Genomic DNA, 14,036 nt, shown 5'->3' on the forward strand with positions numbered 1-14,036 from the left:
GGTCCCCTTCAATGCACAATTCGACTATCAGACCTGAAAGGAGCACAACTCCTTTATAGAATTGCTCAAAGGAAAAATATTGACTTTGGCTGAGTTAATTTTCACCAATATTAGAGTTGCAGCGCAATCAACTCACTCTTTGCAGATTTTGTGTTTTCCTTCTTTACTTTACAAAATCATTTCCACTTACAAACCTAAATCCTATGGACTGGAAATTGTTTTGAAGATAAAGACTGTTACCAAGAAGTCTTTTAGAAAGCCTATAGGGAACTTGCCACCATCTTCCTCAACTGATCAAGCAAGGACTAACACTTGGCAGTCCAAGCTTTTTGTTGCCATGCAGGACTTGGAGACTTCAATGGAGTCTATCCTTCAATATGTGAAGGAAATTCACATTTCTCTCTGCTTATGGATGAACAAAATAGAGGCTGGTCTGAAAAAGAAAAAGAAGAAGAAAGAGAAGACTATTCCGATTGACCCTACTATTCTGAATGTGGTACATCCTGCTCCTCCAGTTAATCCCACTGACGATGCCGATGCTGCTCCTGAGACTTGATGCGTGCCGAGCGCAACCAAAAATTAAATTACTCTACTCAAAACTTGTAATCACAGTAAGTACAGGTCGATCCACAAAGACTAGCTAATCAGATTACCCAACTTAATATCACAATGGATTAATGAAATAAAAAAGGAGGGGAAATTTTACTTCGTAAATTAATTGACATAAGAGTAATTACTACTAATAGGAATTAAATAAAGAGAATTTAATAAAAAAATGATTTCAACTAAGGAAATTACCCATGGTTGCAAACTGATCACTAACTTCTTATATATATTATTCTTTAACTGAATATTTAACCAAAGATTATCAAGCGTTTGGTTCGAGGTGATATAAGATTAACCTTATAATCTTTGTTTAATTTTCAAGATTCCATCATTTGGTTGTCCAGTAATAAAAGATTATGTAATCTTTTACTGTAAATAGTGTTTACTTGGGGGTAATCAAATTACCTTCCCAAGGAGTGTTAATATAAGATTACCGAGGTAATCTTAATTTTGACCCTATTTTGCCCTTAATCTTTTATCATTTCGGACACATTTGCCCTTATATGTCTACCAAATAATAATTACCCAAACCCCCTATATTTGAGAATTTAACTAAAACACCCACCGCCACAAAAAAGTTTAAAAGTTAACAAAATAACCCCAACCACCCAAGACCACCGCTGGCCGCTGACGAAAGTTGTCATACCAGCACAAGACCGACAGGATCTTGTTGATCGTGTGTCGATAAGGACGTTTCCAGCCATGGATTTATGATACATGGTCATCATGACCAAAGATCTGACTTTTTCACGGCCAGATTTGTGGCCGTGAAACGGCCATATTCATGACTAGATCTAGCTGTGAAACGGCCATATTCACGGCCAGATCTAGCTAGATTAGGCCTTATCTGTGCACGACCAGCCAGATCCAGCCGGTCGTGTGCCATTATGGTAGTTGACAGCGGTGTTGGCTAGCTGCCGACAGTTGCTTAGGGTGAGTGGGGGTGATTTTGCTACAAATTAAATTTGTATATGGTTGGGGTGTTTTAGTAAAATTTCAAATGTAGAGGGGTTAAAAGAAATAATTTAAAAAATAAAAATAAAAATATATTATTATTTAAAAAGGAGGGCAATTTAGTAATCTACATAACATACCCACTCATTTATCCTTCCAACCAAACATATTATTATAACATACCCACCAATTTATTACAACCGACCAAACACATTTCTCTAAAGATTCCCTAGTAATCTATTTGTCCAGTAATACAACATTACTTAGTAATATAACATTCCCTTAACCAAACGCACCCTAAGTTCATTAATCAGAGCCCAGCACACAGATCAATTCTTATCAATAAACCACTTGATATTACTCAATCCTTATGAATTTACTAATAGCATTACGAATTAGGAAATAGTTAAAGATGAATAACAATCGAACAAGCGTTAGATTATTTAATTCATTCCATGTTTCTTTAAACAATCAACAAAAGCTTGGATCACAATTGTTTTGCTTAATTACTACTCTAACTGAATATTATAACAATTACGGATTGCAAATTCAATTTAGCAATCAATCACACAATCATTCAATTAACAAGCCTCTTTAATCAAGTAAATCATGCAACCATAATAAATAAAACAAAGAAACACAACTATACAAATAGAAGGATAACTAAGATTAAGAGCAAAGTCTCACAATTATGCTAACCGGATTGGTGTTTTCTTGAATCGAACTAAAGAACTTAGCCCAACATGATGAGATGAAAGGCACAAAGAAAAGGAAAAATAAAATTGTGTTCTGTCTCTAACCTCTCAAACCCTAGCAGCCTAAAATTTCTATTTTATATCCCAAAGAAACATATAAAAACTTCCCTTTAAAAGCCAACTCCTAAAATTAAGGCAAATAACCAAACCCTTTTAGGAAAACACTTCCTTCTCTCTCTTCAAACCTGCCCTTAATTTGTGTAAGTGAAATTCCAGCTAATACACATGAATTTCCAACCCTCCAGACTTTTATTGAAATCCCTTTTAAATTTGGACCAACTCTTTATACGAGCCATACAAAAATAATCCAAATCGGCTAAGGATTAAAGCTTCTAGGCAAAAGTCGTAAATTCCAGGCCAGTTTTGGACAGGACAACGAGTTTTATGGACTTCGGCCCCTCCATAAGAATTGTAGTTTAGGATGTAAAATTCAATTTTGGCTATTGAATTGTCTCATTTGAGTTCGGAAACTCCAGTTATTCCCTTTTAAAGCTCCAGTGGTCGGACAGAAATCCTACTCCAATTAGGATTAGATTTCAGTTTTTAGCTCTGACTTTACACCAACAATTGGAGGCCCAAATGAAGTCGTCTCTAGACGTGCAACCCTAACTTGGAAAGCTTAAGATGACTACTTTAATTTCATAGATGGTCCAAAAACCAAACTATAACTCTAAGTCCATCAAAAATCTGCAAACAGCCAAAAACATCCAAAAGTAAAAATGCTAGAAAGTTCTGATTTTAAGTATATTTTACTAACTCTTAACCACAAATGTCTTATACATAAAAATAATCACAAATAGGCACCATAAGATATTAAACATTTCAAATAAACTAAATTCAAGGATAATAAAAATATAAAATTATAAGTCTATCAAGACTCAAGTTGAAGAAGAACAAGCTGTTGATGAGGAAGAAAGACAGGTTGGTGATGAGGAAAAAGAAAAAGTTGTTGATGACAATGAACAAGAACCTCCTGAAGGTGAAGCTACTCAAATAGATTCTCCTATGTGTACTAACCTTGCTGCAATGCCAGAAGTTCAAGTGGAGGACTCACATGTTACCATCACTGCCCCTGCACAACGCAGAACCAAAAGAAAGGCTAGTCGCTCTTCTCTACCCTCTCGAAAGTCATCAAGACTTATGAAAAAAGAGGGGAGTAAGAAGCATGGGGGAGTTTATAGTTTATTTATATTTTTATTATGTTTTTGGATAAACTTAGAATCTTTTGTTATCTCTCCTTGGGGGAGTTTGTTACTTTGTTTGCCACTTTTTTTTTAACTCCTTAGTTATCTTACTTTGATGTTTTTATTTGTTTTATTTACTAACCATGTGTTTACATTTGTGTTGTTTTGGTTATTTTGTTTTCATGTTTATGTGTGCCAATCTGCAGGTCTTAAATGATTGATTTAAATAGGTTTGCACTTGATCTCTGTTATTATGTTCTTTGTTCATAAGTTTGACAAAGGGGGAGAATGTAGAATATTCATTTTTGTCAAACTTATGAGTTGTGTGTGTGCACAACAATTATGAGTGCACATTGGCTGCCAATCCTTTTATTTGGCTTGTTTCATATGTTGTGTGTGTGCACATCAGTTCTTTGTTCACACTATTTGCTAAACTTGTGTCTTGGCTTGTTTCGTTTCGAGTGTGTGTGCACAACATTTTGTGCTTACGCTCTCGCTTCAGATATTTTGCAACCCAACACAAGTTGCATGTCTAATAAAGTGAAAAAGATATTGTTTATCTTTGTCTCTTGATATTTAGGACCTTTTACATGTGCCATAATATCCTTAAGTGGTCCTAGGGAATAAAGTTATCTTTCCCAATTTTTTTTGTGGTCCAAACCAAAAAGAAGGAATATTTTCCTTAGTTGGACAAACATTGGTCAGCCCCTTGTTGGCTGATGTGGCACTATATTGCTGAGCACAAAATCCTTCCTTATATAATACTCTTTCTTGCGTAAATGAATCTAACCTTTTAATCTTTTATTTCATTCTTACTCTGAATTTCTGAGAGTATTCTTTCTCTTAAGGTTCAAGGTTCATTTTCCATTTTGTGCCAAAATCTCGCCATATCAAACATAGACTTGATGGCTCTTGGAACGTGGTTCCTTTGCTAATGTTGGTGCGTGGCGTTAGTACTAGAAGCTTGTGGTTTACAAGCTATTCTCGGATGTGTTCCCGCTGAGAAGAAGCTCCAAGGAGTTGCTACACGTTAAGGATTCAGAGTGTGGTGCTAAGTGTAAAGTTGAACAGGGAGTTCTTTTTACTGTAACTTAGATCAGCTTTGAACTATATCTTGTAATGTGTTTTTAACTTAGTGGATTGTTTCAATCTGGACAAGGTCCCATGGATGTAGGCTAAAAGTGGATTTAGCCGAACCATGTATATGGTTGTGTTCTTTACTTTCTGCACTTGTGTTTGATGTGGTTAAAAACTTGAAATCTCTTGTAATTTTTCACTACACTTTAAAATGGGTAATCCAAAACCAAAGTGGTTTAACCAATCTCCAACATGTTGGTTTGCTAACACCTTAATTAGATTCTTATAATGAGGTGATCTGTGAGACTCTTGCTGTTGGAATTTGGCCATCATCTCATTATTTTATGACAATAAAAATAACCTAACTTTTCATGCCATTATTATGTTTTTTAGGGCATGGATCCCTTATAAAATATACTTGTATGACTGAGTTTACTTAAGTCCCAAAAGAAAAATTAAAAAAAACACTAATATATTGATGATTCATTGAATAGGAAATATAATAAAAACAAAAACAAAAATAAAAAATTGATAAAAAAAACATTGTTACAATCATATAGTATGTGTTTAGTTAAAACAAAAAAAAAAAAAAAAAGTGCGTTATTGAAATGGCATCTTCTTTTTCAGGAGAACACCCCCCCCCCCCCACTACCACTATAAATATCCCCTAAATTTCTTTTTTTTTTTCCACACCACTCAATCTCTCTACTCTCTACTCTCTACTCCAAATCTCCAATCAAATTCTCATTTCAATTTATATTTATAATTTATTCATATTATAATTTATTTATTTATATTATTCAATTTTTTCTATTTTTAAATATCATCTCTTATTCATATTATTATTTAATTTTTTTTATTTTAATTATTTATTATTTTATCATAAATTCGTAATGGATTCCTGAAATGATGCATTCGGAGGATCATCCCCAAATGAATTTTACGTTCCATCCATCGAAGAAATGGAAGGGTTCAATCCATTTTCACCATTTCCTGCAAAGGCAGCAACTGCAATTCAACAACCACATTCGGCTAGGACGAGGTGCAGCCAAACACAAGCAAGCTACGACTCAACGGGCATGGGCATAGCCCAATCCCCCTGACCATCAAAGAGGGTCGTGTCCGATGTATGATAACACTTCACCAAATCAAAACAGCCAAAGAAAAATGGGGAGGGGGAAGAATCATGTGGGTTATGTAATTTCTATGGAACCATTATTGGCACTGAGAAGGGGACTTCGACGATGCGATGACACTTGGAGAAGAAACACCCCCAAATAATGCAGCTGTATGGTACATCTTCAACTAGATCAGGTAGGCAAATTCAAACTCAACTTAATTTTAATCCACAATCCTCAACTCTCTCAACATGGCAATACAATACACATGTTGCACGAGAGGAAATAGCAAGATTCATATTGCTACGAACTCTCGCATTTGTTTATCTGAAAATCCTTATTTTATTCACATGATTAAAACTACATTTTGTCCAGCATATACCCCTGTTAGTAGAAGTACAAGTAGAAGAGATATACTAAAACTTTATAACAAAATAAATAATAAACTTAAAAACAAATTTCAAAATTTTAGGAATATATCTATTTCACTTACATCAAACATATGGGCTTGTAGATCAAAAATAAATTTTTTAACTGTCACAATACATTTCTTAGGTCATAATTGGGGTTTACAAAAAAAAATTGATGAGTTTTAAATCATTATATGAAAAACATAGTGCTGACACTATTTATTTTACAATTCTTGAAGTTTTGCAAGAATATCTATTAACTGATAGAGTTGTAGCGCTAATGTTTAATAATGCAGTTGCTAACACTACGACAATCTCTTTATTTGAAAAGAGATTGGATCCGCATAGTGAAGGCAAATTTTTTTACCAGAGATGTGCTTGCCACATCATCAATTTAATTGTTAAAGTAGGTTTATATGCTATACATTCGAAGATGGAGAGGGTGCGCGCAGCTATCAAATTTATCATCGACGGTAGTAATAAAAGATAGTAGGAGTACGTCAAATATTGTAGGCAAGAGGACCCACTGGTTTGACCTTTGAAGTTATGTATAGACATGCCTATCCGTTGGAACTCCACCTACTTGATTTTGGAAAAAGCTTTGCCAACCGCAAGACAAATTACAGATTTCGTCAACCGAAAGAACTATCCAGAGGAAGTTGTCAACTATGATGATTGGGCGGTTTGTGAACTTTTTTATTCATTTCTTAAAATTTTTTATGATTCTACTAATACTTTAAGTGGTATTTATTATCTGACTACTAATTTAACGTTAGATATTTTACTTCAAATTTCTAAAACTTTTACTAAATATAGATATAATGACATTTTAATGGAAATTGTTTCAAAGATGGAAGAAAAATACGAGAAATATTGGTTAGATATTCCATTCTTATGTGGATTAGGCCTTGTTGTAGATCCTAGGTTTAAATTACATATAGTTAACTTTATAATTACTGAGATAGGCCAGCATTAGGACATGATTATACGTCTTATTTGACAGACTTTAAGCAAAATTTGAAAAGCCTTTTTTTCTTTATATCATAATAGGTACAATGGAAGTGGAAGTGGAACATCCAGGAGAGACGATCAGGACCTTGATGCAGACCTCCATCAAGGATTGAGCAAGTGGACATATATGGAACATGGCGGAAGTGGCAGCTCCAGCTCATACATGCATGGACCAAATGAGCTTAATCGCTACCTACAAATAGACTTGTCTTACATGACGATGAAGGAGAAACGTGAGATGGATTTGCTTCAATGGTGGAACCAACATGAAAGTCGATTCCCCATTGTAGCCCAAATGGCACGTGACATTATATCTGTGTCGGTTTCTACAATTGCATCTGAGTCAGCATTTTCAACGAGTAGCCAGCTTGTTGAAGACAGAAGATGCCCTTTAACTGATGAGATGATTGAAGTGATAACGTATTTACGGGATTGGACTCATGCAGAGAGAAGACTACAACAACACCCTGAAGATCTCAAACTACTCGAACTCTTTATAAACACAAATTTTAATGATTCAAATATTGTTGACAATGAAGATGAATAATTTAATAAAAAAAAATTTATTTAATTGTTTATTTGTGAAGCGCGAATGTGTGGTTGTGTGAATATTACATTTATGTTAAAATTAACTATTAATTTATTTATTATTTTTTAAAATTAATTGAACTTTTAAAAACTTACTAATCTACCCCAAAAAATTACTAAACCCCCTTACAGAATTTCATTTCACCCCTAAAATATATATATAAAAAAAATAAAAAGATAAGGGGGGACAAAAAAATTTGCAGGCCCATAGGACTGGTCTTAGGGACCGATTTGGGTCCTAAAATTGCTCATGGGCCTGGGACCGGTCCAAGGCCCATGAGCGACTGGTCCCAAATGGGACCAGTCACAAAAGGACCAGTCCCAAACAGGCCCAGGCCTGGGCCTGCTTGGGATCCGTCCTTGACCAACTCTACTTACAGTAGATAATGTATTAGTACTTGTTTGTTAGACTTCCTCATCCACTCTTGCAGGCATATAGAGCATATTCATGTGCATAACATTTTGCATCATTGGTTCTAAGAAATCATCTTGTGATGTTGGTGGACGGACTTTATCATATCTTTTGGTGGTTAACTTTTTAAAGGAAAATAAAGTTGCACATTACATTTGTCTGCCTGTAACTTATTTTTTGCTAATTCAATTAGGTTCATATGTTTAATTCCTTTAGTTTTGTGAATAAGAAGTTGTAATATTTGGCCGCTGCCACCTTTTTCTCCGCCTCTCTCTCTCTCTCTCTCTCTCTCTCTCTCTTCTCTTCTCTTTTCTCTTTCTCTTTTTCCTTTTCTCTTTGTAGGTAGTAAAATCTACCCAGAGATATCATAGGGATGTCGAGCCATCAATAATCTTCTAGACCTACAGAAAGACACGAAAAGTGAATGTAAAGCACTTTGGAGGACACCGATGTGGTGTTGACAGTAGGAACTTTGACGCTCAAGTCAGTACGGTTGAGACAGAATAGAGCGTAATAAGGCAAAAGAGGGTTAACCGTGCTCCGAAGCTAAGGCGTGACTATCATCATAGAATGGTCGAAACTTGCCTCTGTGGCGATGGATGGCGGCCAAATAGAAAGTTGGCGAGGAAGTTATGTGTACTGAATAAGAGTGTGTTAGTCAGTCGAAAGGTTGTGTATTGATTGCTCGGATTCTAAATTGTGGATTGAATGGATTTTCAAGAAGACAAACCTCTGCTTCTATAGGAAGCCTTGGTGGTCCAAGTCTTCGTAGATTTCGAAGTTCTAATGCTCGTCAAGTTAGGAGTACTAGTTCTTGTAAATTTAGGAGTACTTGAAATAGGAAGTATTTGTGTTGACTTGGAACCCAGGGATATTCGAATCCATATAGGACTTGGGGTCTGTGAGGTGTTAGATTATGTACAGGTGAGGGAATTCACTAAGTGTAGGAATTAGCATAAGACTATGAGTTTTTTAGCGTTAAACTCTCGCAAGAATAGGAATCTATAGAGATCTAGTATTCGCATGGAACTTGGAGTCCTTGGGGATGTTAGAATCCTTGTGGAACTCAGAGTTTGATGAGCGCAAAACCTTTGAGTGGTCCGACTCATAATTAGGCCCAATCCATAGAGAGATTCGACTTGTAGTGCGGCCCAGATCACAAAGTGGCTTGGCTCATAGAGTAGCCTGGCTCATGGAATAGGCTAGCTTATAGATTGGACCAACTCGTAAAGTGAACCTTCTACGAGATAGACTTTGAAGTAAGACCAACAAGAGTTGGGTCACTGTACTAGGCCCTAACTATAACGTGGGTCCAACCGGAGTTGGGCGAGGCACAAGGTCATTGTTGATGTCTTCCAAAGTGAAGATAAGCATTGTTTGGCTATCAGAATTCCAACACAAATTTTCACCTATACAATTTGTCCCTCACTCTCTAAGTTAAAAAGCTCTTAGCTTAGAGAGTAGCTCAAGTCAAATGTGAGTACGAACTGAATGAATTAGTGCTAGCAGCTTGATCGATCAGATAGACCGTTTGAAACGTTGTTCTGCCGCTGTGTACGATCATTTGATAGGTCGGTCTATGCTTCCCATTCGATCTGTCAGTGTTCCACTTGTGGAACCATCTAAGAGTAAAGGGGAAGAGGAGAGCGAGGAAAGCTTGTCCTCGACATCTACCAATTATGCTAAGCAATGTTCCAATAATTGTCTTGGGCGAGGTGTTGGTAACCCTCCTATGCAAGGCTCTTTTACTCAGGCGGAGTTTATTCGTATTAAGGAACAATACGTGATCTCCATTTCTGTCAGCCAAATGGAGAATTGTTTTTGCTTAGTAGCCTCCACTTGGACATTTTGTGATCTCGGAGTCGATACAGAAATGTGGAATGTCCATTCCACTTGTTCATACGCAAGGTGCTTGATTACTTTGGGATAGCTCCGTTGCAGCTAAGCCCGAACTCGTACCATCAAGCCATTAGAATGTACATCACATTCCAAGAGAACGAATTCGGCGATCTCTCAATTCCTAAGCTCGCCTATGTATGATCCTTGAAGCAAGGTAGGAATAAATTCACGTATTATCTCTCCAAACGCACACCAAAGAGCTCCAGAGGGATAGTCGGCTCCCTGAGCAACGTTAGGGACTAGGAGTCTAAGTACTTTTTTAGATCCTAGAGTTTGCGCATTTAAGGATGCCAGTATGTGTCTTTTCATTTTTCACTGGCTGTTGTTTTCCTGCTTTGATGTTTAAACACTTTTCTTATTGTACTATTAATTATGTGTTGAAACAAAGTTTGTTGGTGAACTGATCTCACATACAGACATTTGGCAGGCTCCCTAAAGATCCTTGAAATGCAAAAGAACTCATCACAACTAAAAAGCTGAGGAGGTACGGTCTCTTCAGTAAGAACGTAAGTCTTTAAACTTCTCTTGCTACTGCGAGCTCAAGTAAGTCTTCTTTTTTACTTATGATTAGTTCACTGATTGTTTCTTCTTGGTACTAATCACTTGGTTGTATGTGCATGAATGATGCTAAAGCCTAAGAAACAATCATTGAACTAATTGTGATTAGTTCAATGATTGTTTCTTCTTCGCTGATTGTTTCTTCTTGAGCAGCCCGCTCTCTTGCAATGAGTTGTAGACATGTAGGCAGAGGTATTTGTTCCTTCTCGCTTTCTTTCTTTCATTTTGTTATCTTCAGTTGCTAATTGTTACTTTGTATTTGGTGTAGACATTTTTTGCCATGGCCCTTTTCTTCCAAGGGGCATACTTCTTCTTGGGATAGAACAAATTAGAGAAGGCAGAGGTGGAGATCAAGAATGTAAAGAATGAGTTGGCTATGACTAAGGTTCCATCCAAGGCGGAGAGGAATAGTTTATTCCATCGCCTAAATGAGAAGGACAAGCATGTCACTTCTCTCTCCAAAGACGTGTATAATCACAAGGTGGAGTTGTGTTAGTCGCAAGGAGCAATAGGCAAACTCGAGCTTAAGTTGTAATTGCTCGGTGATAAGTTAAGGATCTGCGAGTTGCATGCAGAGTAGGTCACTTCTTCCAAGGACAATTTTGGAAGACACAAAGAAGTCCCTTGAAAAGAAAAACAAGGCTTTGTAGGAGGCAAGGCAGAGGGCAGCGTCCTTGCAGGGCGACCTTTGAGAGGCAACGCAGAGGATAGCGACCTTAGAGGAAGAACTGCAAAATGCTGCTAAAGCAACCGAGGACAAGTTAATGCCCTGAAGTTTGTTCGAATTGAGTATCCCAAGTTGGACTACCATTCCTGCCAGAAAAGTATAAAATAGAGCTTGACTCCTAGTGGCAAACTTGGAAGAGTTGCGACCTAGAGAGGAGCAAGTGGCAGCTCTTGCTAGTGAAGCCGAGCGAACAACAATGGAATTAGAGGCTACTACAAAGCCAACAATCAAGAAAGCAATTGTTGAGCCGAGGAACGAGGAGGAAGCTAATTTAGGCACTGAGTTGATCCCCAAAAAGATGGAGAATCGAGGCGTGATACTCCTTGACTATTATTTTTCTTTTCGGTATTTGTATATATTCTTAAACTCTTGAGGCGTTGGTCGCTTGTAATTTTTTACTTGTATTTATAATATTTTTAGCCTCGATGGCTTTTTCATATATTTGAATTTATCATCTCACAGACTATGGTGATCTTGTACTGTTGTGGATGTCGCGGCCATCTTGTGCCTGAAGCTTGTAAGCTCCTTGTCCGATGACTTTGGTGACCTTGTAAGGGCCTTCTCAGGTGGAATCGAGTTTTCCAGTGCTCGCTTCCCTGGTGTTTTGGAAGACTTATCGTAGCACCCAGTCACAAACTTTGAAGACTCTTGTTTCGACGTTCCTGTTGTAATGTTAAGCAACTTTCTTTTGATAGGATGTTATTAATAGAAGGGCTCAATCTTGGAGCTTGTCGATGGTGGCAAGGTTGTGATGGATTTGTTGTTGATTGGAATCTTCATCTTGCCACCTATACCTCGTTGTTCATACTTCAGTTTTAGTGGAGATCGTGACTTTGGAGTCATATGTCAGCAAGAAGGCAGTTCACATTCGTGAGGTGATTTGATATGACCATAATACTCCTGGCAATTCGTCTGCCCACGTTCTCTTAGCATTCTTTAGTCGTTACTTCAAAGTGTCAATGATCGTCTTATTGGAAGACTAAGCCTATATGTTTGCCTGAGGATAGAGTGGTGTTGAAAAACTTAGCTTGATGCCCAAATCTTTGTAAAAGTCTTGGAACTTAAAGCTAATGAACTACGAGCCATTGTCGGTGACGATCTCTTTAGGTACTCCGAATTGACATATGATGTTTTTCCAGATGAAACTCTTCACTTCACTATCTCAAACTTGGTAGATTGCTTTAGTCTAAATCCACTTTGTGAAATAATTGGTGTCTGCGAGCATGTAGATCCATCCTCTTGGAGCAGTCGGTAGCTTCCTAACTATATCTATCCCCCACTTCATAAAGGGCCATGAAAAGATGATGGAGTTAAGTCACTCTGGCAGAAGATGTGACACTTGTGCAAACCATTGATAGTTGTTGCATCATTGCACAGAATCTATAGAGTCTGATCACATGGTAACCCAACAATATCCCACTGTGAGAGCTCGATTAGCGAGGCTACGACCTCCAACATGGTTGCCACATTCACTTTCATTTAGCTCAGCTAGAACATATTTGGCTTCTTTCAGAGTGATGCACCAGAGATAAGGGCCAGAGAAGGACCTCTTTGCTAGTTGACCATCATGGATGGTGAACCTAGTGCTCTGAGTCGGTGTGTTTCGTTCTTGTTTGTTGGAAACTTGTCATCCATCAGGTAGTGAAGTACATGAGTCACCATGAGTCGACTGTGTCGATGGCAAACATTTATGATGATGGTTTCTTCCACACCACTGGCCATTAGAGGTAGATGAGAGGGATCATCTACGACCTCGTTGTCTAGAAGGCTAAGCTGAGGTTTGCTAATGCATCAGTGTGGTCGCTCTCTGCTTGAGGTACTTGTGTGATAGAAAACTCTTCAAAGGATGACTAGAGCTCCTTGACGTGAGTGAGGTAAGTCGTCATCTTAGAGTCTCGAGCTTGATAAGTGCCTTGGAGTTGATTGACCATGAGCTGGGAGTCAGAGCGAACTTTTATCTTCTAGACTCCCAAGTCCTTGGCAAGTGAGAGGCTGATGAACAATTTTATAACCTCGCAAGTGCACGAATCGCTATCGTAGTCTAGTGTGCAAAAGCAAGGGTCGATCCCACAAAGATTTGTAAGCAATTTACGGCAAGCTCACCATTACCTTCTCCACTATTCTGCTGTCTAACATCTCCACTCCAAGTAATCTAATTTTGTTGAAAATGCTCATTAGCCTGTCAACATATTCTTTCACTTTCTCAACCTCCTGCATTCTTAAAGATTCAAACTCCCTTCTTAAATTCAGAACCTGCATGTTTCTTGTAGTGCTACTTCCCATGAACTCTTCTCTCAACTTGTCCCATGATTCCTTGGCTGTTTCACATGCCATGATCCTTGTAAAAACAAGGTCTGTGACAACTGAGTGGATATGGGACAGGGCTCTTGGAGCCTTTGATGCTTCCTCTTCATGCATTCGAATTTGGTTGAGAGTGGGATTTGGTCCCAGCTGAGGGGGTTGTCTCTCTTCCTCTACATACTGCCAGAGTCCTTGACCCCTTAGGTAAGCCTTCATTTTGACTGACCAAATATGGTAGTGTTCACCGTCGAACACAGGAGGTAGAAAGGAAGTTGTTGGAGCAGTCATTTGTTTGAAAGAAAACAGGTCTGATACAAGGCAGTTTCCAGAAGAGCTGGATGTGTTGTTTGGAGAAGAAAATGTTCAGTTTTTTTGTTGGAATCAACTTAGCTCTGATACCATGTTAGTGTTTTTGCACTAGAGATTACAAAGAAAA

At 37.7% G+C, this 14,036-nt stretch overlaps 1 protein-coding gene across 1 annotated transcript; it reads right to left on the reverse strand.

Annotated features, from left to right (window-relative positions):
* Positions 1–13,387: 13,387 nt before the first annotated feature.
* LOC116105457 lies at positions 13,388–13,888 on the reverse strand. Its single transcript, XM_031391878.1, has one exon. It carries the CDS (start codon positions 13,886–13,888, stop codon positions 13,388–13,390), a length of 501 nt encoding a protein of 166 aa, XP_031247738.1.
* Between the last annotated feature and the right edge of the window lie 148 nt (positions 13,889–14,036).

The sequence above is a fragment of the Pistacia vera genome, unplaced genomic scaffold (assembly GCF_008641045.1).
Source record: "Pistacia vera cultivar Batoury unplaced genomic scaffold, PisVer_v2 Contig5, whole genome shotgun sequence".
Lineage (NCBI taxonomy): Eukaryota > Viridiplantae > Streptophyta > Magnoliopsida > Sapindales > Anacardiaceae > Pistacia > Pistacia vera.

Bases quoted from the DNA above. Each gene is read 5' to 3' on its own strand.
- LOC116105457 (XM_031391878.1), bottom strand. From the start codon at position 13,888: ATGACTGCTCCAACAACTTCCTTTCTACCTCCTGTGTTCGACGGTGAA.